At 42.2% G+C, this 27,723-nt stretch overlaps 1 protein-coding gene across 2 annotated transcripts; it reads right to left on the reverse strand.

Annotated features, from left to right (window-relative positions):
- Positions 1 to 523: 523 nt before the first annotated feature.
- On the reverse strand, positions 524 to 27,162 carry gpsm1b (G protein signaling modulator 1b). 2 transcript variants are annotated; one of them, XM_041959991.1, is made up of 14 exons: positions 26,951 to 27,162; positions 15,754 to 15,975; positions 15,213 to 15,348; positions 14,504 to 14,646; positions 12,684 to 12,807; positions 11,420 to 11,535; positions 11,088 to 11,243; positions 10,888 to 10,996; positions 10,679 to 10,793; positions 8,640 to 8,710; positions 8,372 to 8,542; positions 2,947 to 3,106; positions 2,642 to 2,847; positions 524 to 2,491 (listed from the first exon to the last, which is right to left on the reverse strand). In XM_041959991.1, exons 1-14 carry the CDS (start codon positions 27,010 to 27,012, stop codon positions 2,291 to 2,293), a joined length of 1,992 nt encoding a protein of 663 aa, XP_041815925.1. In that variant the 5' UTR covers positions 27,013 to 27,162; the 3' UTR covers positions 524 to 2,290. The 2 variants fall into 2 exon arrangements, with proteins under 2 accessions (XP_041815925.1, XP_041815924.1); XM_041959990.1 differs by having other exon boundaries at positions 2,947 to 3,109.
- Between the last annotated feature and the right edge of the window lie 561 nt (positions 27,163 to 27,723).

A 27,723-nucleotide genomic window follows, 5' to 3' on the forward strand; every position in this document is an offset into this window, starting at 1 on the left:
GCCTTGTTTCAAGCTTAAAATGTTGTGTTTGTGAATACTGAAAAATGTCAGGCATGGGTGTAGTTGCCATAATCATAATATCAGACATGTTTGTCAGGAATGACAGTGATGAAACTGGAATTGAAAAGTGTATTACTATTGCCATGAGAGAACTGAAAGTGTCCTATTTGTCAATAAAAAGCAAAAGTTAAATAAACATCTTAGTGTTTTAATGAATTATTTACATTTCTGCCGAATCACGGTTATGCAAAACAAACTAGGAGTTGCCCAACCAGTAAGGCCAGTCCTTTGTGCTTTGTTCCAGTAAAGATTAGATCTTGGGAAACCCAACTGATTGTGTATTTCTCAGTAGGTCTAGGAATAATTTTTCAGTACACTGGAATATAATCTGTCCGTGCTTTAGAGATCAGTGTTAGTCAAATGATTTTCCTAAACTTACGAAGAGGAATTCATGTTTGCAAACTTTACAAAAGCTTCCCTATTCGTCATTTAGTCAAAAGTAAATAAAAACAGAGCCCAAAGAAACATCTGAAACATTTTATTAAAAGCATGAGGGGACATATTCATGTCCTCAAATGGAACATAAATACAAAATATATTTATATGTACAAATTATGGCGAGAGACAAATAGAAGCGTACCGAGACTTTCTAAAAATGTTAATTCACAGAAAAAGAAAATATTAACTTCAGCTCCCAATCTGTTGTTTATCAAAGACAGATGAATCTAACATAACCATTCATAGTGGTTATGTTGGTACATGATCCACCCTCATTCAGAAAATCTCTAAGGTTCAAAAGCTTTGAGGTACAAAAATGAGGTATGCACTACTTCTGAATCAATAGCAAGCCCATAGGTAAAGTCAAATAGGTTTTGTACAGTACCATTATACAGATGCACTGTACAGCAAAATGTCTCAAAGTCTGATTTTGGAAATTTCATTGCAACAAATGGATAGAAATGTACAGATACCGTGAAATGATACCAGATAAAATGATTTGCAAAAATCTCCACATTTATGTCACACGTTGTCAAAACATTGTTGCTGGAACCAGAGGAAAGATCGGCATACTTGCACTGTATCGTAAAATTATTCTTACACTGTTCTACTAATATTCCAGGGAGGCGAATGGACCGCGCGCCGCATTTCACAGATGTAATACAAAGTTTTGACCACAGGGAGGCAGCACACCAGCAGCACAAAAAGAATTAGTGCTTCAATATTGTTCAAGGTATTAGATCCCTCATATGACACATCCGTTTTTCCTTCAGCTCCTTCTTCTGTGTTAAGATAATAATGATAATGGCAGTAAGCAGTAGTCTGTTATCAGATGTTAAGAACACTGTGGGCAGGAGACAGCATTACTTCAAAAGCTAAGCAGAAACATTAACTGGAGCCTGAATTGTTCCACAACTTTAATCTTCACCCTATAGAATAAGCAGCTATTTCACTGCCGCTGCCACTGCATACTGTGTGAAAAGATGCATTTGTATAAATGCAAAAATGCACAGAAATATAATTTATGTGGAAAATCATATTTCACTCAGTTTGTCAGTTCTAATGAATCTTAATCTGTTGGATAAGTCAAAAAAATGAAGTCAGTGGAAAGTTTAAACTGACCAAAGCAGTTTGTTTAACACTGGATGGACATCCCGAATACTGTTACAGCACAAATAACACCATTTTTCCCTTAGAGGCGGGGACCTCAAAAATTGAATGATAACAGCAGCATTGATCAGAACTGACCTGAAGACAGTTAGTATATACATTATCATTCATGTCTTTATAAAACTGGTTCAAATTTCAGTGCAAATCTGTCATTTCTCTGCTGTTTTCATCAACTTTGTTCCTGTCAGTAAATCTTCTTGCTGTAGGTCTCCGCGTGTCTGTCCAGGTTACACTGCATGCCCATCATGTGCTTCTACAAAACACGTCTGACACCAGGAAATACAATCTTGAGTCTGGAAAAAAATGCTGATTAAGGCATTAGATTGAGTACATATTTCACGTTTGTTGTTGTCATGTCACCCCAAAAGTATTTTTATCTTCCCCCTCACCACCCAGCTTAAACTCTGCTTGTTTTCTTGTTATATTTACACACATTAAGAACATAACACATCAAGCAACATTTGACGGCGCGCCACCTATTGCACATGGAATTTGTCTTGTTATTAAAAATCTTGTTAGTTCACCCTTCAAGTGCTGTCTTCAAATGTCGGCTCACGCTTCTTGCACGCCTTCCGCTTTCATTTTCTTTGACATGGAGTTGTGCGGCGTTCTTCGCCAAGTCCTAGCTGGAGAGACCACCGGGTGGCTCTGGGTCGGGGGACTGAGGGCCGTCCTGGTCGTCTGCGGGCAGCTGGACGCGCTGCTCGTCCATACGCTTGGCCTGCACCCTCTGGATTAGACTGAAGAAGTCTTCGTCAGGCACTGTGGGGGCGTGGGGGCCTGCCTCTGGCGGGGAGCACCGCTGATCATCAATCCTTGAGGACTACAGTCGGGAAGATTCATAAACTTAGAGTGCTGAGGCAAAAGGGACCACTGAATCTATACAACAGTCTCCAAAGTCTTTTAAACTAATAATAAGAATCTAAGAGGATTAAGCTCTTGAGTTCCTGCCGTATGTGAAATGTAGCCTTACCTGGCACTTGATAAGCATGTTGAAGAAGTCATCGCTGGGTTCTTGGTGGTCTCCCTCGCCCACCAGGTGTCCGAGATTGTTATGCGTGATCCTCAGGCCTGGAAGGTTACCAACATTCACCCGCTGGTCATCAAGACGGCGGCTCTGAGAGCTAGCGATCAAATCGAACAGCTCCTCGGTCTGGGGGGAGGTGGTGATCGCGGGATCTACGAGAAGAGAGAAGGCGGAGTGTAAATATATCTGATGCTCTCTTAAAATAGCCGACAAATGAGCGAGCGGGTATGTGAATGCTGTTCTCGACCAACCTATCATCTCGTTCAGGGACGGCACGGAGTTCGCAGCACCTTCTCCGTTGTCTCCGTTCTGTGGCTCATCAAGATGGCAGCGCTGGTCGTCCATGCGGCTGCTCTGGAACTTGCTGAGGAGGTCAAAGAAGCAGTCTTCATCGGACGGGTCACGGCCCAGCTTCTGGAGGGAAAAGTGAAAACTTTTAGTTTAGTTTTCTGCTGCTTAAGTGTTATTAAGCACGACGATGTGCAGATAAAATAATTCACTCGATGCCAGTATGTGCTGGATGAGGATTTTCAAGATGGCCGGCTTGTTGATGACAAAAAATAATCTGATTAACTCACAAGGGATGGCCTTCCTGGTGAGATTACCTTGGCCTAGATACTGAAGGTGGTACAATATCATGAAATGTCATGTAAAAATAAAGTAAAATGGCCCAAATAGGGACACCCTATAAAATCAGATGGAAATATTTAACTTGTACACGGCGTCACTTACGTACTGTTATTTTGAAAGTTCTTCATTGGTTTAAACACACACAAGCAGCACCAACCTTGTGGCAGTGCTAGAAATGAGCATATAGCTCTAATCAATGATCAGCAGATCAATGGGTCAATCACTGATTGACTGAATGCTTTTTCTGTGTTCCGGCCTGACTGCTGGTCAGCCTCCGGCAGGGCTCTGTTTGTTCTGAGATAACACCGAGAGGCGCTCTCTCACATCATAGCGGCTGATGCTCCCTCTCCCAGAGTCACAGCCCGGCTAATGTGTTCAAGCTTTGAAACTGAAGAGGATGACAAATACACGAAAAATGCTTTAGCTACAAATCACACTGCGCCAGCAAAGCAGATGTGGAATTTATTATGTCTGATACTGCTGCCACTGAAATATCCTGGCCATCAGGCTACGATGTTATGACACCGAGTGACAGCTCACCCCCTTGACAGCAGCAGTAAAACGATGTGCACACACAGAGTAAAATAAAAGCTACGCTGCTGGCCCGCTGAAATTGTCTGACAACTTATGAAAGTGCCACCAAACTCATTCAACTATCAGATAAATGCAAACAATACAACTTTTTCGCTGTATCTTTGAACAAAATAATAAACTAAAAAACAGGCTGAATTGCACTTCCTCCAACTTATCCTGTAAATTTCCACGGCTCTACTTAGAAATGTCTGGGGTCTGCTCCAAGAAGCAGGTTTACTGAGACGTCTGGATTATTCTGCAGAGTAAAACCTGGACCCTCCTCAAATCTGGAACATGCAAACACAACCAGGAAAATAAGCAAAACTGCTCCTTGAAGCAGGCCCCTGCTCCCCCTTTTTCCTTTAAAGCTTTAAAACTGGGAAGGTCAGGAGTTTTGTCTTCAACACCATGCATCACAAAGCAGTTAAAACCTCCTTTAAACTTTAAAATGAACCAGGAAAATATCTAAACTCATTTTCAGCTTGTTAAAATAAAGCTACCTATGCTGGAATTACGAGAAAAAGTCGGAGTGCTTAAACATGAATAAGCACTATTAGAATATACTGTATAAAATAGAGGTGTGATAAATATAATGAACAAAAATGTAATTCTTAGATTAAAAGATTCAACAACACTACACAGATTAGTTCAAAACATCATGGTGGCATATTGTTTCATGTTGAATTATGTGTCCTCTTACACATTAAACTGGGCTAAATGTTAATTAACTGGACTAACGATGGATTAGGACACAAGGCATCTCACACTTTAGGAAAAAATGAATTATTTTGTAAAAGCGATTTGTGATGTCCCAAAGCAGGTTAGTGGGAGATGATGTCAGAGTAACATTCTCCATTATAAAAGCTTTTTAACCGTACTTCTCTCCCGCGCCTTGACAAACCAACCCCAGTAACAACGCACCAATCACAATCAAAAGATTACCAATGTGCCAGAATAAGATACGTCACCTTTAATACCAACTAGTGGATGGAGTTAAAATCGCTTCGCCTTGCAGCGAGATGTGAAGTAGGTCAGCAGACACCCGATTTCACTCAGCTCTATTCGAGGAATCTTCTCTCTTGCAACTTTTGTTTTGGAAAAATCAATCCATGCTTCAGACAAGACAGAACAGAACGTTTGCTAGCTATCACAAAAAAAAGTTTCCTCGCTGACACTTCGCCAACTCCCTGAGAGACGGAGTTAAAAAAAAACAGCCGAAAACTGCAAATACAAAATGTGGAGGGAAAGAGAGTTAATGACCTCTGAAGTCCTCTGCATCGTGTTGTTATTAAAAACAGAAGTGAATCATCTTACCAGCAGCGCTTCTTCTCTGTCCTCTAGCTATCCCGCTCTCTCTCTCTCATGTCTCTCTGAGCTCTCTCTCCCCTCTTCCTCCATCCACACGCCTGGCTCACACCTCTTTCAACCACCACTTTACATCACTCTCTCTCTCTCTCTCTCTCTGCCCCCCTGCTGTACTCCACTCCCTCCCTCTCATTTCCTCTCCTCTATCCCTCTATTCCAGCCGTCTTTGAATCTCTACCATCCACTCCCTCTTCCTCCCTCTTTTTCTCTCTCTCTCTCTCTCTATCCTGCAGGCCATGTTTTGTCCCGCTCACCCACTGTGGGAAAACAACTCATTATGGGAAGCAGGGGGGGGTTGACCCTGTGGGGAGGGTAGCAGCTCTGTGATCAAGGTCACATTATCAGCAGAGAGGGAGAGGAGAAAAGGGGTGGAAAGATGGGCGCAGGGGTGCAGTTATGAGTAAATTGCATGCAAACAGTGACAAGAACCGCCAACGTCACCACTCCATTCTTCAAAAGCCACATGACAAAGCCCCATGATAGACCATTCATAGCGGTGGCTTTTTGAATTTTACTTTTTCTTTTTCCTTATTCACTCGCTGTTTGCACACCGATCCTAGCAGTTTCTGTCCTTGGCCCCATGGTCTCTGTGCGGATCTCCTCACTTCCCTCTCTGTATTGTCCAATTAATCAAGTAGGCCAGAGGGACAGAACAAGAGAGAAAGGGGACACGTGATTATGCTGAGAGAGAAAGACGAGAGGGAGAAAGAGAGTGCGAGGTGGGGAAGCTCAAAGGGAGAGGGGGAGTGAGTGTGCGAGTGGAGGAGGATAAAAGACAAAGGCAGTGTTTCCTAGATCATAAACCTCTTCCAGAACATTTAAAAGGAAGAATCATGAATGGACACTTCGCTAACACACTGCGACCGTCCAATCATAGCTTTTCCCTCATCATTCATAAAGTACAAGGACTAACCAGCTCGACTCTGCAGTATAAGAACGATGCTGTTTGTTTATTTGCATGTCTTTAACGTGGATCATCAGCTGGTGAGGATGCTGATCCTTAGCCTGGGACATGCAGCTTCAGCCTCAGTGCTTTAGCTTAGCATAGCTTAGCCACTGCATATTTCAGACCCTTTTACAGGGTTGTTGTTTTTTTAAGATGAGTCAGCTGGAGAAATTACAATAGTCAGCGGTACTCGTGGGGCTAACGTTAGCTTAATCAGCGGTATCAGGTAGCAGCTGATAAACTCTGTTAGCAACAGATGTCATTGCAGCGAATGAAATCTATCATCGTTGGCTGGGCGTGAGAAACTTGCTTTTGTCTTCCTCTGTCTGAAATCAAAATCATCATTTCAAAAATTGCTCAGATTTGATTCGTTATCACTGTAAACTCCATATGTAGGGTATGACAGGTGTAGCAGCAGCAGTAACAAGTGGGGCGTAACTAATGGTCAAATGTTAAATCTGTTATCATACTCTGTACAGGCGCAAAAAACTGTACCTAAAGTTAAAAAGTAATCCACCAGCCAATCAGCAATCAGCCTTGAAACACAGTAATGAACCTCTGTCTACATCTTAGCCACAAGCATGACCACAAGTCTGTCAGATGACGATCTGTATGATTATTCTGCTGATGAAGACCATGTGATACAGTCGAAAACTAGGAAAACAAGTGAGTGAGTGAACCTTGAGGAGAGGATGTTTTGTCAACTATGTGTCATTACAGCCTCATGGACATGCATCAATCTAGAAAACCAAAGAAACTAACCTAAAGCAGATCGAAAGAATTTCGATCTGCATTGCTTCTTGAGATGTCTGAAGGTTGATTTCAACTGGTTCATAAGAAATAACAATGCTGGAATGTGACCTTCATCTTAATAACTAATCATTGTCCCTGATAATACACCGTCATGACATCACGCGGTGGCTTCCTCTCTGAGTTCTCGCTCAGAAACGTCTTGAAAAGGTTGGCAGATTTGAAAAGGGCTACGCTCCAGTGTCATCGGGATTACCAGCATTTAGCCCTGGGCGCTATTTGCGGCCTCTTGCGATGAACTATCATCATGCAGGCCAGTAATTTTCACTTTTCTTCCATGTCAGATCGCTGATTACAACAATTAGCATTGTCACAGACCCCCGACGTGAATCGGTGCTGTGGGGACTCAACAGCTGCAAAATGGCCCGTTCGTTAACAATCTAGTTCACAGCAAATGGAGCACCGCTGGTATTTAATGAGAAGACACCTTTCACACTGTATCTGACTTCTTATGCTATACTGTATAACCTCATGGGAAATTAAAGGAAATGTTCCCATTTTAATCTCTCTAATCTCTCTCATTCCCTCTTTAAATCAGAAGCCCTGAAGACACTTTGGACAGGGGTTGAACAGGCAAGAATGGAAAAAGCAGTTAAGTGAATTCAGCCGTCAGCATTTCAGGTCTCCTTCATGCTTTCTACGAGGAAAATTTACACCCATCTTTTCTCAGGTGGGCCCTCAGTGATTGAATTAAAAGGTGGGCATATCTTAGATTTACAGCGAATGTGAACTATGGGCTGATATTACACATTGTGGTGGGCTGGCTAACCCTCTGAGGCATGACATAGAAATTAAAGCGTCAGCAGACTTTTTTTTTTTTTTCCTTCTGTCAGCGAAAAATTAAGAGGAAAATACCTACATTTAGTTCTTTATCCTTCGGCTTTTTATGAACTAAAGTGCAGTCACTAAGTTTCAAAAGTGAGGAGTATTGTATTTTGACACGTGCTTCACTGGAAAATGGACAGCTGGATGAGTGCAGTAATGTGTGGCATCGGAGAATACAAAACTTGGATTTCATAATCACAGTTTCGGTTAATCTACATGAATTAAAAATCAGTAAACAATATGAGCAGAATTTCAGAACAGGCAAATACATAAAAATTGTAAGATGAAGCCAAAAATGGATGTTTACAAGAAATCTTTAAAGGAATAGCTGTTTTCCTGTTTTATGAAGCTACCACCACCTGGCAGTTAGCTTAGCTTAGCAAAAAGACTGAAAACAAGGGAAAACAGCTAGCCTGGCTCTATGTGGAGGTCAACTTACACCTGGCACTGCATTAGGAACATAATTTGGAGTGAGTTTATCAGAAAATAAAGGAAGCTAATACGAAAACGAAGCTTCAGCTACTCACTGGCACAGGAGGCGGGACTTGCACAGTGATGTCATCTGTGTCGACAGGAGAGTCCAACCACGGCCTTTCGTCTGATGACTGGCTGTCAGGATAGCCTTTTCTTTTACCTGGCTGTGACAGCTGGCTCTTGGATCTCCTGGGTATGCTTTCCAAGTCTTGGTTCTCACCATTCTGCAGTGAAAGAACATGCTGTTAGAGCAGGATTGCTAACCCTCAGGGGAGAGGATCACATTCACAGGCACATTCGTACCAATACGTGAGAAATCACCTTATCTGAAGAGTACTTCCACAGTTCTACACTGTCCATGCTGTTTCTCTTGGTGAATTTGGGTCTTGCTCCTGCGGGAAAAAAAAAAAAAAAATCAGGAGTAAGTACATTAAAGCATCTCGCACCTGGAGAATCTCTCAGAGCTGAGTCTAAAATCAAATCGAGCGTGCAAGACGCTCTTTGTCTTTTCCCTGCTGCAGCCTGTCATGTCAGCATTGGTCCCATGATGCTCCGTGTGATATGCGGTTTGGGCGGACAACTGAGCAAACAATCTGAATAAGAGTCTGTTTGCCTGCTCTGCACCAGAGAGGGAAATGTAGGACATGGGTGTGAGTTTCTGCCCGGAGGAGGGTTCATGAACGCAAACATCACACCAGAGCCAGGCTGACTGTGCAGGTAAAGATAGTCCAGTTTCTCCAAGATGCATTTGTATGTTTATAGGGCTCCCAATAATCTAGAATAATAATCGTATTATTTCAGGATAATGTTGAAACAGACAAGCTATCTACCTTTACTGGCCGGAAATACCAGAATCTTCATGTTACCCCCAAAATATACACTTTTGCTTTCTCTCGCATTAAGTCTCAGTTCAGACGTAACACAGACACCGTCTATGTGTGTTGTCTGTCTCACCTTAAGTTAGTTTTACATTTAAATGGCCAGCTTGTGTACACGCACAGTATTCCAGTTAGTTTACTCAAGCCTGCACATGTTATGTCTGTCAATCACTGAAGTTAAAAGAGCAAGAGAATCTACAAACTGCTTAAAAACTCTTTTTTAAAGTCTGTCATCTGTAGCTTTAAAATAAATGAGATTTAAATGATAAATGGCCATTTACTAAAGCCCTAAGTCAATTTTTACATTTAAAACTCCTGATAAAAGATATTTCCTAGAGCTCCATGGCCGTTATTTGGTGTTCCCTTTTCTGAGAGATGGAAGGGCAAGAATAGCGCCGAGACAGCTTCTCTTAACCGCAGTTTACAGAGTGCAAACAGACTCTGTTTTACATTCACACTCTAACACACACACACACAAAAACAAGCACACACACAGAGTTGGGTTTTTTCATCTGCCGCAGCCTTTCCCTCGCCATGACTAAGGAAACAAAGCGACTTGCTTACACAACATTAAAGAAATGCAGGTTACACGAGTGCACCTAAAACAGTGGTGGAGAAGACAACGATGGCCCAAAGTGACCTAAAGTTCACTGAGTAGTCCCACAGTCAGCGAAGGCACCACAAGACTCTGTTCTGCTGACCAAACCTATGGTTGTATATGAACCTAAATGTTCTATATTATGTGAAATCTACAGCAGAGTAAATCATAAAGAGAGACGCAAACATGAATGTACAAAATTCAATTTATAGTAAACCTAAATTCAGAGGACTTCAAGTATTATGTGCAAATAAATGATTATTTTATAAGATCATACTTGTACAATGGTTTAGCATACTGTATGTTTCCCATCTGAAATTCTAAGCTAATGCTCACATTGCTTTTAAATGATAACAAATACACCCGACTAATAGATTTAATAAATGGTCATTTCACTGTTAAAACAGCTAAATAAAAGCTCTTGGGTAACACTGAAGCAAAAAGAGCCCAACTCTGTTCACACACATCACATTATCACATTATCGGAACAAGTATAATTGGTGGGAACGGTGACAATGTTGTGTTTTAACGACATAGTAATAATAAGGGGCTTCCAGTGTTATTCCATTACTAACATTCAAATCAGAGAATATGACAAACATGCAGTAAATGAAGGGCTCTCTACTGCCAGACTCGCCCACTCTGCGGATTTGTAGATATGCTGCTTTTGTTTAAAGGAATAGTTCAACATTTTGAGATAAATAATTATTTGCTGTGTTGCATAAACTTAGATGAGGACGGCGATACCGCTCTCTCGTCTGTCTGTTAAATATGAAGCTACAGCCAGCAGCCGGCTATCTTAGCTTAGCATAAAGACTGGAAACAGGGGGAAACAGCTGCCTGCCAGCATCACAAAAAAAGGTAAAAAGGATTTTTAGTGTCACCTTGCATCTCAAACTCTGAGCTAGAGGGCGATAGGTCGCTCTCATTGACCCCCAGAGCCTCCATCAGCTGCTCCACATTCATTCTGGCTGTCAGTTCCCCGTTTCTGTCTCCAATCTGAGGAAGAAACAAAGAGGCAAATAAAGCCGGACGGGTCAAATTAGGTTGAATGCAAGAAGCCTTAAATTTACCACGGAAGCTTTTCTCTCACTTCTTTTGAGATGTCCAGGTGCTTTCGGGCATAGTGGAGAGCTTGTTTGTGGTTCCCTAAAGACACGTACGCATTTCCCAGACTCCAGCAGGCACGGCCCTCGCCAACTCTGAAGACACGTGAACATACAGGCAAATGCTAAAAACTGTCCCTGTGCATGTTTGACTGTATGCATTATATATTGCTCATTCTCAGACTACCTGTCAGTGAGCTCCTGGGCTATGTACAGGTGTTTCAGGTGGTAGTCTACCGCCCTCTCATACTGCTGCAAGAGGGTGTAGGTGTTTCCAAGGCTGTAACAGGCCTGAGCCTCCATCACCTGGTCCCTCAGCTGCCTGGACAGCTGCAAAGTTTTCCTACAGGAAAGAAAAAAATTCAAATAAAAATACAATTTCAGATTTTAAAAGTTCTTGTTTTATGCACCAGAATTATTTTTTCATATTTATTTGTGTTGCAGTCAACTTTTTCTTTTGCTGAAATTGCAGCACTTCACCTTCCCTCCACTAGATGTCAGACTCTCCTCGTTCCTCACCTGTAGTACTCAGTGGCTGTGTTGAACTGGCCCAGGAATATCAGGGCATTGCCCAGGTTACTGTAGGCTCGCCGTTCTGCCGCTTTGTCCCCAAACTCTTTGGCTATGGATAATCTCTGAAAGACAGAGCAGAAAGGTCAACAGAATAAACAGCCTCTTAATTTTAGCAGCTGAATGGCAGAAAATGTTAACTTCTCATGTCAGTTTCCCTTACTTTGATCTATTTATTTATTTTTTGACTCCATGCACAAGCAAAGGCTTTTACAATTTCAAGTTGCATGCTCTGTTGGACACACGGTCCCATGAAAAGATGTGATGCTGCAGCAGTGGCGTATCAAATCAGCTCCTGTGATTCTTCCGGCGCTCCCCTGCATGGCACACTGATAGATTTGTAATGGGAAACAGAGGAGAGACTGGCTTCTCTCTTGAGGAAGCAAGTGGTTTACAATAGAGAGTGACAGGAAACATGAGGAGAGAGAGCCTGTAGCCATGCTTGCCAGTGATTCACCAAGAAACCAATAATCTTTTTTTCTTTTCTAAGACAGGCCATCATTGTCTGCACCCAGTGTGATGGTGCAGGGAGGTGGATTGTGATCCCATGAAAAACTGTTTGTATTAAATCAGACTGTAATTATACAAAAAACATGCACAATGCAATGACAGAAGAAAATCATTTTTGAATGAGAAGTCAGTCCCTGCGCCGCTCTCAAACTGGCTGTGCGCCGGCAAGTCTTGCTACTTTGCATGTAAAATTTTAGTCAGGCTGAAGTCCGTGCAAGGCAAACTAGGTAAGATCTTTTCCAACAAAAGCAAATGCACATAACCTCCTTCTACACCGAAATGAACAGCACTGTAGTCTAACGACACCTAAAAGCTAAAAGCTCAAGTGGCTTCAGGGAGGACACTCAAAGATCCCTGGCTCGGACATCATGGCCACACAGCATGTGCTTCAGGGAGGACACTCAAAGATCCCTGGCTCGGACATCATGGCCACACAGCATGTGCACATGTCATCAAAACACCCCCCAAACCACTTTTTAACATGTATGTTACAGTGCATTCCAGCGCAATATCAGAAAGTTACTCCACATAAGTCCACATGAGAGCAGCGAGGTGAGCGACCTTGAGCCAGAAGCACAGTCGGGCCGTCGCACTGACGACGCAAGGTCGTCGTTCTGTTCTCGCAACAACAACAAGGCTGGTATCTCTTATCCATGCACTTGAGGTGCTGATACGATGCCGGTAAACATTTCAAATTTCTCACCTGACGATGAAACTTGATCGCTTCCACAAAGTTTCCAAGCAGGTAGTGGGTGTTGCCCAGGTTCCCATAGGCCCTGCCCTGAGCAGCTCGGTCTCCAAGTTCTTTGACCAAACACAAGTTCATCCTGCAGACATAAGCACACACCAATTTAGGAGCAGTATGTGTGATATTAAAGTCAATTGTTAGTGTAAATGTTAACAATTTCATTCATTGAATTTGTCCGACCAGTAATTCACTAACATTAGACAACAGCTAAAAATAAGTGCATAATACATTTTTTAATATTAGTGTAAAACAATCAAATATGTTTACTATGATTACTTATGACATACACAAAGCAAACCCTTAATGGGTTGTTTTTGCATAATATATAACATATGCCCTGTGATGAGCCACTAATATGGTTTTATCAGTTGCCTTTTTCTCAGGCACCTTCAGAAAGTACTTAACGCCGCCACTTTTTCTGCATTTTGCTGCACTTCATTTTAAGCCAGAGCTCAACACTGATCTACACATGCATAAGACCACAAATTTTAAGTGTGACATATGTGTTCCTAGTATTTCCTGATATGTGATTTATGAATTAAGGTTTTCCCTTCTTTGCAAAGGCCCTCCAAATTAACACGAAATGCATTTAACTTCCCTTAAATGCCTTTGAGTGTCTAGTGACCAATTCAGCTGGAAACACCTGATTTTGAAATAAAATGTGTATAATATTTCTGTTTTGTTGCAAGGGAACACGTTCTTCGTGAAAGCCTGTTGTTCAACGAAACTGAGCAACCCAAGCAAAGATCTGACAAAGCTGCAGAGCTCTCCAGCTGTGGGAGCAGATCCTGTCAAAAGAACAGCCGTCGGTGTAGTATTTCACAAAACTGGGCTACGAGGCAGACAAGCCTAAAGGAACCGCTTTTAACCGAGAGGCAAACATGAGCCTGGAGTTTGCCCGACGGCATATTAGACACAGAGAGCGCGGAGTAAATTATTCTGTGGTCTGATGAAAATAAAAGGAAATCTGCAGCAACAATGTGAAGTAAGATTCTGTTCAAACCGACACGACTTGCCATGAAACGTCACAGCATCCCAGCTGTTAAGAATGACAGCGGCAGCATTCTGTGGGGTTGTTTTTAAGCATTAATCAGTGAGGGAATTGTGAGAATACATGAAACAACGAAAGGTGGCAAATTCAAGTAAACGTTATTCTGTATGAGGAAGAAGAGCGGTTAGTATGGATCAAACACACCTGCCACACACACGGCAGCCACATCAAGTCTGGAGCGCAGACTGTATTAAAATAGTGGACAGAGTGATCATATTTGGGTGGAGCTGAGGAGGATACGCACTGTTATATCTCTATCCTGATTGGATCTGACAGAGAACCTAAGGACACGCCGTGGTAATGACTTGTCAATCACAATGTAGCCACGCCCTAAAGCTTCCTAGCTACTACCCTGCTTTATCATCCATTTGACTCTAAATGGGACCATAATTTACAAAATGAACATCATGCTGTGTTGAAGAAGACCTGAAACTAGCGACTGGGACCATAAACTCATAAGGAAAATGTTTGGTGGGGTAATAAATCAAGTGAGAAGTAGGGTCATTTTCTCACAAGCTTGCATACAATCTGACTTCTTTTTGCAACCAGAACCAATCCAGATGTGCCACAAAGGCACAGATGTATTCAAGAATAGCCAAAGGGGGACAAGATTTCTGCACGTCGTTTTAGGAGTTTTGGGAGTTTTCTGCATTAATCCATTTTAACACCCTTTCTGTTGAATACATCCATCTGTTGCATCTGTTAATTGCTCAACAATACATACTCATAAAAGCCGGTGGCCCTCTGCAGTGTGTCTCTGACGTCAGGAGGCAGGTCCCCTGGTTCCTGGGTGCAGCCCCACAACTGCTGTTTGCCTTTCGCATGAAACACGTTGCCTATGTTATACAGCGCTCTGGCCTCGCCAACCTACGACCAGACAATACAGAAGCAGAGAAGAGAAGAAAGGTTAAAAAAGAGTGACAAGGGATGCAGAAACATCTCTCTGTAGATAAAGATATGTGTATATATCGATTACATAGAATGATTTGTTTAGTTTTGTTGTTTTTTACAGAAGGCTGCACTGCAAAAAGTGAAATCCAACTAAAAATATCTGAAATTTTCCTGTTCTGTCGGTAAATCTGTGATAATTTTGCTTATTTTAAATAATACTTCACTCAGTTTAATGGGTTTCTTGTCGTCCTTGACTTTTTGCAGTGTGTGTTGTGTGTGTTCGTCTAAATTACAGGCATCCACATATACTGACAGTAACATGTAATCAAATTATTCAAAAATTATTACAATGATGAGACATTTAATTTGTACAAAATATTGTGCATCTTTCATGATGCTTAGATAAACACTCGGAGGTATAAAAATACTGTGCGCGCAATCTCATGTAAAGTGTCTCAAATGTTCAATACAGATTCTGTAGGTTTTATGTAGCTGAAGGAGTAAATAAACCATATTACACAAAAAGAAAGGGTACATGTTACCTTATCGCCCTGCTCTTGAGAAATATCCAGATGTCTTTGACAGCACACAACAGCCTCATCGAAGCGCCCCAACACTTTTAATGTGTTACCAAGGTTTCCACTGGCTTTTCCTTCTCCAATTCTGTCTCCTATTGTTCTGAGGAAGCAAATGAACACATTTCAGATGTTCAGAGGTGCGAGCAAAGGCTACAGATTTTCTATGTTAATAGCATTTAGTTAAACGGTAGCCATTAAGGTACTGTAACACGGTTTAATTGGGAGATGCTGACGAGTACATTTCTAATTGGATGCTTCCTTCTTAGGACCAGGTCCCAGTGGGCCTGGTGAGACTGTAATGTAACAAGGTAAATCTCCCCTGGGTCTTTGATCACTTCCCTGCTGAAGTAGCAGCTGCACTCACGGCAGGGGACCGGATTACTCACATAAGCTAAATATATGGCTGGTAGCAGTGGATTGGTACTATATGAAAGTCCCCTCACTTTTCATTGTCACAGACGATAACTTGATCCTTTCTTTTAGCCTAGAAAGGTACAATGCTTACCTGGCCAGAGTAAGGTCGTGCTTGTGGTATTCCAGGGCTTTGCCATACTCTTTGAGGTAGAAGTAGGCATTGCCCAGCTGGCTGTAGATGGCACTGAGGGTCTTCAGGTCTTCTGTGCCGACCTGCACGGCTGCCTCAAAAAACGCTGTTCCACCTTTGAAGTCTCCGGCCTTGCACAGTCGCTCTCCTTCCAAGGCCAACTCCAGGCAGGAGGCCTCCATCCTAAAAGGTGCACACACACATGCATACAGGGAAAGATGGAAAGCTCTGCATGAGCACTACCACACATCGAACAGTGTATGGACTCTTATTACAGTGGCAACATCTTCTCATGGTGTGGAACAAATTGCCAGTATAACCATGACAACAAAGTCTGTAGCCATATATGTAGACTGTTGCCCTAGCAACTGAGTTTAAGGCTCTAAGATGAGCACCATGAAAAGGTGTTGCACTTTTGGCTCACTACTGCACATAGCAGCCTGTTGTTAACCTGATTTATAAAGACACAGTTTGCTTGTGTCATTGGTTGGCTATAGACCAATCAGACCCAACACTAAAACCACTCACAGGTCAATAAAACTGATCATCTCGTTACAATGCAATGTTCTGCTGGTAAATCTGGCATTCGTGTGGACTTTGACACATACCAACCACCTAAACACTGCTGTGACCCAGTACAAGCACTCATGGTAACATAATTCCCCCCAGCAGGGCAATGCATCCCGCAACATCAACAAGAGCTGTTCAGGAATACCTCGAGGACGATGACAAAGAGCTCAAGGTGGCCACCAAACTCCCCAGATCCAAACCCAACTGAACATCTGCGGGATACGCTGGAGCAAGTCCGTTCCATGGAGGCCCCGCCTTGCTACCCAGGGGACCCAAAGGATCCACCACCAACGTTCTTTACAATATTAGGCAGGCAGTTTTAATGTTGTGGCTGATTGCTGTGTCTTTGAGTAATTAGCTGACATTGTTAAGCTATGTAAACATGGGGAAATCAGCAAATCAATAAAGGTGGCCGTTTCTGTGTCAACACATATTGACTCAAGTGCATCTCTGCTCCTCTAAATTACTAAGCTGAAATATAATAGAAGCACCATTTTACAGAAATAACTATCAAAGCAAAGTCAAGAGGAGGCTTCAAACCACTTCTTATGCATTGGTTCCCATGGCAGCTGCTGGATCAATAACACTGACTCAGGGAATGCAAACAGAATATTAATTTTGTAGCTATTCAATCGAATTCTGCGGTATTTGGTGAAATGAAGCATCGTATGGTTAGAGGATAAAAACTGCATAGATCGACGATTCTTTTTAGATGTTTGTTCAAAATAAATCAGAAACCAGGTGTTCTGTGAGAAGACTGTCAAGCGACAAAAGAATCATGTCTCGAAATACTGATGAATTGTGGTCATAAGAGGCAAGACAAGGCCTCCTCAGTGAGTCGCATGCAGAAAGTATACACGTCAGATTCATCGCATAATCCAGGATAAACTAAAGGCCAGCCAATTTGGTTGCAACTCTAAATTCCAGATAAGGCACTAGAATGTAGAGTTAAGCAAGGATTATCCTTGAATGTAATCTGTTTTACAAATGGTACCATTCAAAAAGTACAGCTAAGAGATGTGTACCATATGTAGCTTCACCTGCAGGTTTAGCAGAAGTGTTCACTGGTTGCACGGGCCCATTAAAAAACCTTCACATCCTCCTCTTCTTTACACTCCTCCTATCCCATAGACATGTCTGAGTTATCTACTCTCTATTTATGCTGCTTTTATGTCTTTTTAATCTACCTGTTCTCCTTTTCTTTGAGTTAAGCATACAAGCGACGTTACGTCATTTCACTTGCACTCAAACCGTCTGTCTTCCTGCTGCTAAAAACATGACTGTAATTGCAACAGTAGGTATGTTTCAATGCCCAAAGGGATTTATTGTAACAGGTAATTAACAGCAATTTGCATTACCGTTGTGATCTTCTGGTCAGTTTCAACTTGTCCTGATCTAGGATCAGTGTGCTCAGCGAGGTCATTTAGTTTGCAGAACACTGCGCGCTTAGTAACAAAACAACCACAGAACTGGTTCTTCTCAGGAGTTCTAGCAGTACCTGTGTTTTTGCTTGCTTCGTGTTTTGTCCACATACACCTGTAGCTCCAAGTGTAGAGGCCTTAGCATAGCTTGAGGTCGGGGTCCGTGGTGGACCAGTCTACACACAGCTCTCTCAGCTCCGGTCAGAGGGCAAGGCTCAGAAGCCATGAGGTCAAGTTTTAGAGATCAGCCACAAGTCAAAAAGAAATGAGCGACTCTTAACGTAGAGACTGCAGTCCATTCAAGCACTTCACTATCCCTGATAAATCAGTGCTGAGACTTTAAGTGACATCAGCTGATGTAGCTAATTGAGGTGAGATTTCCAATTTCCCAGTCCATATTGTCCATTGAATTACTCCCTAATAATCCACAATGTCAGCAATGCTACAGCAAACCTGGACACAATCCAACTGGAATTTCTACACTGAGTCCAGGACCAGCCAAGAATCACATCTGCTTTTCGAGTCCTCGAGAACGTTCCAAAAGCTGAATGGCGAACCCTGTGCTCCCATAGTCAAGCCAGTCAGGAGGGAATTGGAGAAAATTCCACAAATAAGTAGTTCAAGTTTCATCCGTATCTCTTAGCAAAACACGTTAATTTAAAAAGTCTACAGACGCCATGTTTCACCGATCCAACTGAATCTGATAAAGAAAGATGAGTTGTCTGTTGCTGTTCGGTCAATAAGGTCTTACTGTCCCCAACAGAAATGCGTCCTCTCCTGTGATCCTCTTCAACCTGTCCCAGCTGCAACAGGGAGATCCATTGTTCTGCCTTCCCATCAGAGGTCACGGTTTAAAAGAGGCAGGGTGTAATGTAGGGAACATTCTGGGTGAGAGCAGGAGGTCAGTCAGTGACCACACAGCGAGAGCAATACGTCCCAAAGAGAGACAGAGAGGAAGGATGAGCGACAGAGACAATTGCTAATCCAGGGACCTGCACCTCCTTGGTAGAAACCACACAGTGCACTGATTGGCCCAGACTAATCCAACTATCTGCTGACACTGGCAGAAACATTATTAGGTCACCAGACAAGACAAATACGATTGTGAGTAAAGGGGCGGTAAGGGGCCTATAAATGTCATGTGAGTGCATATATTCAATTCAGTTATTTTCACTAAAAATAAACCAATGCATAGATGAGAACTCTTAATTTATGTTCATGCTATTTGTCTGTTTTTCAAGACTGACTCATTCCCCGGTCATCAAATACTGACGTTTTGTATGCCCCTCAGTGGGCTTTCAACTAACTCCAATGCAAAACCCATCCGTGGCAGTATTAGACGTTCAGAGCAATGAGACGCAGTATAAAGAGTGAATAAGTCTGCACTGGGGGGAGATGGTTGGGTAAAACACAGGACTTTCACCTAGGGTTTATGTCCTGTTTGAAACCAAATGTCAACGTTGACTTATTTTAACTGACCTACAGAAGTTAACTTACATACTTACATAACTTACATCACGTTCATAATGCCACAAATGCAACGTCACGTCTGTAATATCACATACATAACATATTTAACATATTTAAAGGAAAGCTTCAGTATTTTTCAACCTGGACGCTGTTTTGCCATGTTTTTTGAGTGTAAGTGAATAATGAGGTCAACAACTTTTGAGACTGATCCAGTTTTGAGCAAAAGCGCTGTAGCAGGCAACCGTGAAACGGGCTGCAATGTTGTCCCTCCAGCAACTGCGCACCATCAATGCACATCCAATGAAAGTGCTTGTATCCTTCTTTTTCACCTTTCGCTTGATCTGGTCTGTTGTTTTTGTGAGTAAAGAAACATTCTCTGTAGGTTCCTTTCCATATTATCCATGTTATTAGACACTTCACTTATTATAATGAAATTGGTTTCGTGGCTGCTGGTTGTAGCACTCCTGCTCAATACTGGATTAATTTCAGAAATTGTTGTCCCCACTAGTCATACACAGAAACACTGGAAAATAGTGTCCAGGTTGAAAAATAGACTTAAGTTTCCCTTTAACTTATGTCGCATATGTAAATGTAGACATTAAAGGGTATCTACACATTTGCATTTGACAGTCTGGGAATGAGAACAGGTTGGTATTTCTTTGTAAAAAGCTTTAAAGGTATTTTGATTCTAACTCCTCGTGCAACAAATAATGTAGCAATTAGTACAAGACTTCCATTATGTTTAAACTGCATGCATATTCTTCACTGAGTACAGGGGTTACTGAACTAAAGTTCTAGTTCAGTTGAGTGGATTCACAAATTCTAAAGGAAATATGATGGATGTAGAAAAAAAACCTCAAACTTGGTAAGCAAGACCCAAAGCATATTTTTACACTGCTAGAATGCAGGTGACCTACACTCAACACTGTGCCCGAACGCATTCCAGTGCTGTTCTGCTGTACCTGTGCTCAAGCTAAGCCTGCTGTGACTGTAGACAGGGTTAGAGCATGGAAACACCAGACACGTATATACACAGATGGCAGGAGCCACAGGTGAAACTGATAACATCAACAATTGCTCCGTTCCATGTAGGTATGTCAGTACGCCATGGCAGCATGCACAATGCCCAGACACTTCCACTGAAATAGATAAATGGAATGCAGCCACTAGCCATTTTATCAATTACACCTGTGCATTTCCTGCTATGATATGTAAATACCTGCCAGAGTATATATATTTTTTTAATTATTACAAAGTTTACTAATTCAATGAGATTACCACAGTATCAGAATAAATGAGGTGTTGTATTCCTCTCAGAAAAAGACACTATTTTGCCAGCTTTTAGACACATCCTTTGTTGGCCTCCTGTGAAAAAGACATACAGTAAGTGCTGACCTCCCCAAAACAGATGCTGATACCGCAGGCTGAGACCATAACTAGAGAGAAGCACGTCCTCTTTGATCTGACAAAAAAAAAAACCTTTGACCTTGAGAGTAACTCATTGTGGCAACGTCCAGATGTCCAGAGCAGATGGTCTTTTAGCTTTTTCCCCCTTTGTTGCTTATATCACTCTCTAGCAGTGTGCAAAATGGAAAATCCTCCATCCCGGGACATGTCATTTTATACTGTGGTATTAATATATTGTAAGAGAGAATTTTATTCTGAAAGAAACTGTTGATGAAAGACTAATCCTGGGAATTTAATACTCACATTTATGCAAAAATCATGTAAGAATTCAACACTGTCCTGACTAGTGAATTACAACAAAGCCCACTACATGGATACTAAAGGGACAGATGTTGACATTAATAGTATGCCAAATTTTCTGATAGACAAATTCATATTTTCTCCCGGTATGTACTGCCATATTACCCAAAGCTCTTGCCTTTAATGGTACTATCCTTTCAGCCTGGTTTAGACAGCAAGGCTTTATGTGACAACTAACATTAAAAATATATGAAGTCATAAAATGCCTACAACTAAAGTGAAAGTACTCAAAACACCTTTAAGGTGAGCTGTAAATAATGGATGAAAGTCACCAGTCTGGAAAGTGGATGGGACTGGTGACCACTGTAGATACAATGTGCAACGTCATCTGCTTGGCGTTAAACAAGCGGGACTTAAAATAGCAACAACTGCTGCTGCAACAGTGGGGGAAACCCTGCAGCTCTGAAATCATTCAGTGGGAAAAAGCCCAGAAATGTTGATAATTCCACTATATGAACGAGCCATCAAAGCAGAGCCCACAAAGTCGTTGACTGCGCCAAGGCTGCTCTTCAGTGCAAGACAGGAAAGTGGAGCAGGCACTAATGGCGGCAGCCAGAGGGATGAAAGGTACAAGGTCAATGCAGCTACAAGAGATTACAGAGGGAATATGTTTCTAATTGAGCAATCATATCCATGATGTAGGCGACACTGAATGCAGTCAGCTGTAAAGACTGTGTCCCTTCAGCATCAGTTGTTTCTGATGCTGCACACGAGGTGTCAGCATGTCCTCCCAGACATACTACAAATACAAATACAAATGAGGTGTTGCTTTCCTTTGCATCCTTTGCTTTTCATACCATCGACTCAGCCTGACAAAAACAGGAAGCCAATGGTGAGAATTTTCATGATTGGCAGGGGCTGTGTGTTGTGCAATGCCAGGTGGAAGGAGTACAGGATGGAGGTACTACACAACAGAAGAGGCTGAACTGTTTCCATCGAACAAATTGGAGCAGAGCATCCCTCCAATCAAAGGTAGATGCTAAGGCTTTGCAGGGATATCGGTGCAGAGTCTTCATGAGAGCATGATGGTGAAAAGGAGTAAAGACAAGGATGAGGAGGAAGACATGAGGACACTGAGTCCAGCTGCAGATGTTGCAGGGGCCTCTGGAAACCTCTACCAAACTGTAAAACCCTAAATTGTAAAACAGATTGTGGAAAGAGGGTGTAGCCTTAAAAGCGCCTGGCGACATGGTTAAAAAAATAACTTCAGCTGTGCAGTTGTAAAGTTAGAGGCCACAATACATCATCACTCATCTTGATCCAAGTCAGTAAACCAAAGGTACTGCATGAGAGCTAGCTCGAGGGCTAACGGACAGACGGAGAGACGGATGAAAGAAGGAGGGATGGAGAGTGAGAGAAAGACATTTGTGGACAAGCAGACAACAAAACAAAGAGAGAAAAAGGCCAACGCTCCATGGCAGGATTTTCAACAAAGTGACTTTCATTCTTGCCATCTTTGCGGTTGGCGTAAGAATGGCTCTGTGCAGCACAGTCTGCCATTCTCTCCTCTGATTACCACTCTAATTGGTCTGCCTGGGAGACACTCATCCCATAATAGCCTGCCTGTGGTCTAACAGACAGTCTCCCAGGGTTGTTGCCATGGCAGCGCACAGCGCATGTAACATGTTGGACAGGTTTCAGGGAGTTAAGATGTTGTGTGTAAGCCGAACTGTGCCATGTTTGTTCTTTCAGTGGAAAACAGTACAATCTGAACAATGACCCTTTGTCAAATCATGAATCACAATGTATTCATTGTTGATAAATACATGAACATCATGTTCGTCTGCCACACAGAGGTTATACTGCAGACGATGCAAAGAGGAAACAAACTTGAGGCTAGGGTTACATTTGGGCATCTAAACGGACAGTAAGCAGCAACACATTCAGCTGAACATACGAGCTGAAAACCTCCCGATCATGATTCAGCTTTTCTAAAGGCCTGGTGAAATAAAACCTCCGTGAAAACTCACGAGCTATGTACAATATTGGATTGTTGCAATTTTGTCATATCAGCAGAAAGGTTCATTTGAGGCTGGTACAAATGTTTCATTGAAAGCCTTCATTAGCTGATAGTGACCATGTGCCCATATTATTGCGTATCCCCAAAAATAAGCTTTTGTGCATTATTAGAGCTGCTTAACCCAAGCATACCGCAGTAACCAGGCTACATAGCTGGACTAGGATAGGGTAGGAACACTGTCTAAAACTACTACGCCCACACGTTTCAACATATCGCAGTTTGCAGGCGATTCTGTACTTTTTTCCTTTCTAAGACAACGAGGTGCAAAACAAGATTCAGGGCAATGCCGTGTGCACTAAACAGGTCATGCGCATTTTCAAGCAGCTTGAAATAGTCATGGGAGTGTTCTCAATACAGTAAATAGGATCTGATCTACCTATTCCTTTTTTTACGACTAAAGCTGGAACAATTAATGGACTAATCTATTAGCTCGGTGACTGAAAAGAAATTTTGACGGTGGGTTTATTGTTTCAGACATTTTTCAAGTCAAGACGCCAAACATTTGCTTCTCAAATGCCAAGATTTGATTGTTTTCTTTGTCATATGAGCGTAAGATGAATATCTTTGGGTTTTGGACTGTTAGTCGAATAAAATACGCCAAAATAAATTGACTGTGGTACATTTTAACAGGCATTTTCCATATTTTCTGGCATCTCACAGACAAAACTATTTATCCATTAATGGAGAACAGAGAGCACAATAGTGGATCATTAAAATTACTTTCCATGCAGTCATTTCATATAAACTATCTATTCATTGAATTTACAGAAAATGTTCTATATCATGATATGTCACCTATATAATTATCTGGATATGAAATTACCTTTTCGGGATATGACATTTTTATCATGTCACACAACACTGTTACCAATAGCAGCATGTCAAGGCAGACATTTAAAAAGTAACTAAAAGGTTACTTATCACAGGAGCAATTTAGTTACTTTTTAATGAGGTAACTAATGACTGTACCTAATTACTATGTTTTAATAACTGGCATGATGCTGAATATGAGACATTTATTTTGTAATTATTATTAATACATATTATTAATTATTATTCAATTATTAATAAAGTGCAAGGGAGTTATGAAAACACGATCCAGTTAAAAAATGCACATTTTAAAAATCAAACCTAACCAATTAAATCCTGACGATGTAATATAATTAAAATGTATTTCTTCACAAAAAATAAGCAAAAATTTTCTTTTGCATTTCTTTCTTTCTTTTCATTTTCTTTCCCTTATTCCATATTCAGGGTTCTACATTATTCTTGGCCTAGCTTTGAAACTCTGTGCTCAGAGTAGTAATCCAGCCATAATTACAGAGTGCCATGGCTAGTTGTCAGGGAAACCAAAGAGAAACTCTCTAGGAATGTTTTTTCCTCTTGCAGTGCATGTCTCCTTCAGTTAGGCCGGAGCTGTCTCCTTCTTTCTCCTTTTGTTTCATTCTCGTGTTAAACTGCTTTTTTTTTTCTTTCATTTCCACGATTCAGTTTCTCCCAACCTTGTTATCTGTGGAAATATTAACAGGGCGATATCATCCTGCACCGTCCTCAGAAACACCAAGAGAAAATAACACAGCATAACATTTAGGCATGACTAATTGTACTGCTGCTAGAGATTTGGGATGTGTGAACATCCTTGATATGATCTCTGTGAAGGCCATGGATCTAATGACATGCCCTCTTTCAGTGTCAGGCATTCATTCTTCCTCACAACGAGGCGACGTTAAAGGACACCTCCTTCTGACTGATAATTATTCTGCACTTTAAGCAATTCTGTAGCTGACTGATGTCACTTCATGTGTAAATAAGGACTATTACATTGATCTGCAACCATTTTGCTAATCGATTAGTCGTTTTGAAGGGAAAAAAAGGTCAAATTCTCTGATTTCAGCTTGTTTAAGGTGAATATTTTGTAGTTTCTTTACTCCTCTATGACTTAATAAACTGAATATGTTTGGGTTGTGGACAATACAAGACATTTGAGGACATCCATTTGGGCTTTGGGAATCATCGCTTTCTGACATTTTATAGATCAAACAACTAATCGTAATTGACAGATTACTCATTGATGAATATAATTGTTAGTTGAAGCCCTACTTCTACCCTTCTGTTTTCAGTTTAGCAACAACTAATAAATACAATCAATGTCTGGAACAAAAGTCCTAACAAAAAAAGCATTTTATTGGAACTGTTGACTAAGACCACAGAGATAATATCCGTTTGTGGCTCATCGTGTTTCCTCATAAGATACATAAGCATGCAGAAACACACACACACACACACACACCTTCAGCCCTCATTGTAGAAAGGTCATGTAGTGACTTGTGTGTTTGTAAAATAGAGGAAAAGCAATCAGAGAGTAGAGCTGACCATATGATCATAACCAGCATGTGAGTCACTCTATATATTTATATTTATGTGTGTGTGTGTGTGTGTGTGTGTGTGTGAGAGAGAGAGACAACCTTGCAGGGCTTATGAATGTCACTCCCCAACTCAACAGTCATTAACATTCCTCGCAGTCTGTTCTTTGTCACAGACAATAAGCTTCAAAGCAGTTATTATAATGCACAATTAGAACTGATATATGTCCCCGAAAAAACAAATTAGCAAGCTATTAACTTTTACTACATTACCTTGATTTGACTTACAACAAACCACTGCCCTCAAACCACTTCTTTGGTAAATGTTACCATGCCCTTACTAGATGCATCATTTCCAAGCATAATTAGTGTTTGCACAATCTGTGGGTGGTATATCTGATCAATTCTACTTGACTGGTTGACAAAGACGTGGTGGGCTCCTGATATAATCAGCGTTAGAGTGATTAACACGTTTCAAAATGTCAAAATGTAGAAACAGACACGCATCACTCTCACGAGCGTCAGCAACGTCTGATTAGTGGTGCGTGAGATGGTTCATGTCACGAGGGCACACCACAGCTGGAACGGCCCCACGGACCAATCGGTGCATCTGTGGAGACACACGTATACATACAGCTGAGGGGGTTAGTGAATTAATCGATGGAGAGAAAATCAATCTGCAGCTTCAATGGCTGATTTTTCAGGCAAAAAATGTCTTGTTTTTTGTCTCAACTGCTTTTATTGGATAAATATGATAGTGAAATTAATCTCTTTGGGTTTTGGACTCTTGGTCTGACACAACATGAATTTGATGGGCACTTTACAATATTTTGTCAAAGTTTATAGGCAACAAAACATCAAAACTGAGTAACCACAGTGTGAGATGTTGTATATTAGTTAGGGGCTGGCATTGAAAGACAGCTAAAAGTTTAAACTGGCATGCAAATATGACCAATATGACAGGAGAGGACAGAACATGAGCTGGAATATGATTGTCATGTATGCAAAAAAGCGGGTCAAACTGGCCACATTTTGACAGATGCTGCCATTCAAATCTGCCTTGCCACACAGGACGTTATGTGCATGTTTCATCCATGCTGATTCTGCGCACCACCTGGCGCGTTTCAACCGGTGCCATGTGTGCTGTCAGAGGGTCCAACCTGGACACTCCTTGCTACAGCGTGCCCCCCCCTCCAACACACACACACACACACACCCAAACCTTCACATCATCCGAGGCTCCTCTCTGTCTGCACATTCCAGCCACAGCAGCGCAACGACCCGAGCCAGGAATGAGGCTTGGAGCCGGGCTCTGGCTGCAGCCGTGGCTCGGTCTCGAGCTTTTAAAAATCACTGAAAGCTGGCTAGTCGAGTTCCGCCTGCCTGGCTCCTCCTTAGCGGAGTTGGCAGCTTCTGTTATTATTCTCCGTCATTTCTGCGCCTTCAGCCGCTCCCTCCCGTCCCTCCTGACAGCCATTCAAGGACAGGCTACGAGACTGGACCCCCCATCCCCGCCTTTTCGCCGATGTGCCCCCCTCGGGTCCTACCTTGAGTGCAGCCTCTTGCTGGCCAGATCCTGGTCCACACCGTTAGCAGCCGACTGAGCCATAGAAGCGCCGCTAATCTGCCTGCCTCCTCGCTCGCTTCCTCCCTGTCTGCGGCCCCTTCACAACGCTTCCCTCCAGGGATGGCTGACCTTTTTTTTTCTACTTCTCTCCTTCAGCCGCTCCGCTTCTCTGTCACTCCCTCCCCCCTTCGTCTCCGGTTCTTCGCCACCGTCTCTTCCACTCCCCTCCCCTCGCTCCTCGCGCACCACAGCAATGGCAGCTGCTGAGGAAGTGAGGTATTGCGCAAACACGCCGTAAAATTGCACGGCCACGCCCCCGAAATGACGTCACGCGCCGGGGAGTCGCTAATGCGCGAGAGCGGCGGATGTGGTGAGGAAGGGCAAGGAGGGTGTGACACGTTTCACGCACGTGACGTGTTTTTAATTGTCCTTTTCTGGTTTTGAAAGTAGCGTCAGCCACTGAGGAGCAGTGTTTCAGCCTCCTGTCCTCTCTGCATGGAGCTGTTTTACCCCTGAACGCACCACGGATGGGAGCGCGTGCTTGGTTTCACCTGTGCCCACACCTGCCCAGTGGTTGACTCATGCTGCCTGAGGGGCAAAAGCAAATGCAAAAATGCATGCAGCGGGGCATCAGCATGGAGAAAGCTGTGATGCATTCAGGGTCAAACAGTTCCAAGCTTCATTAAGATTAAACATGTTTCATTATGTGACTCAGCTTTTAAAGATCTAGAGTATAACGATTAAATACTACTA

Source organism: Chelmon rostratus, chromosome 19 (assembly GCF_017976325.1).
Source record: "Chelmon rostratus isolate fCheRos1 chromosome 19, fCheRos1.pri, whole genome shotgun sequence".
Classification (NCBI taxonomy): Eukaryota; Metazoa; Chordata; class Actinopteri; order Chaetodontiformes; family Chaetodontidae; genus Chelmon; species Chelmon rostratus.

What these genes read in the sequence shown, in the direction of transcription:
- gpsm1b (XM_041959990.1), bottom strand. Translation starts at nt 27,012, where the DNA reads ATGGCTCAGTCGGCTGCTAACGGTGTGGACCAGGATCTGGCCAGCAAG. An exon ending in ACAGCCACTGAGTACTACAG is followed by an intron (nt 11,244 to 11,419) that starts GTGAGGAACGAG and finishes TCTTTCCTGTAG; the next exon opens with GAAAACTTTGCAGCTGTCCA. An exon ending in GCCCAGGAGCTCACTGACAG is followed by an intron (nt 10,997 to 11,087) that starts GTAGTCTGAGAA and finishes ACGTGTCTTCAG; the next exon opens with AGTTGGCGAGGGCCGTGCCT.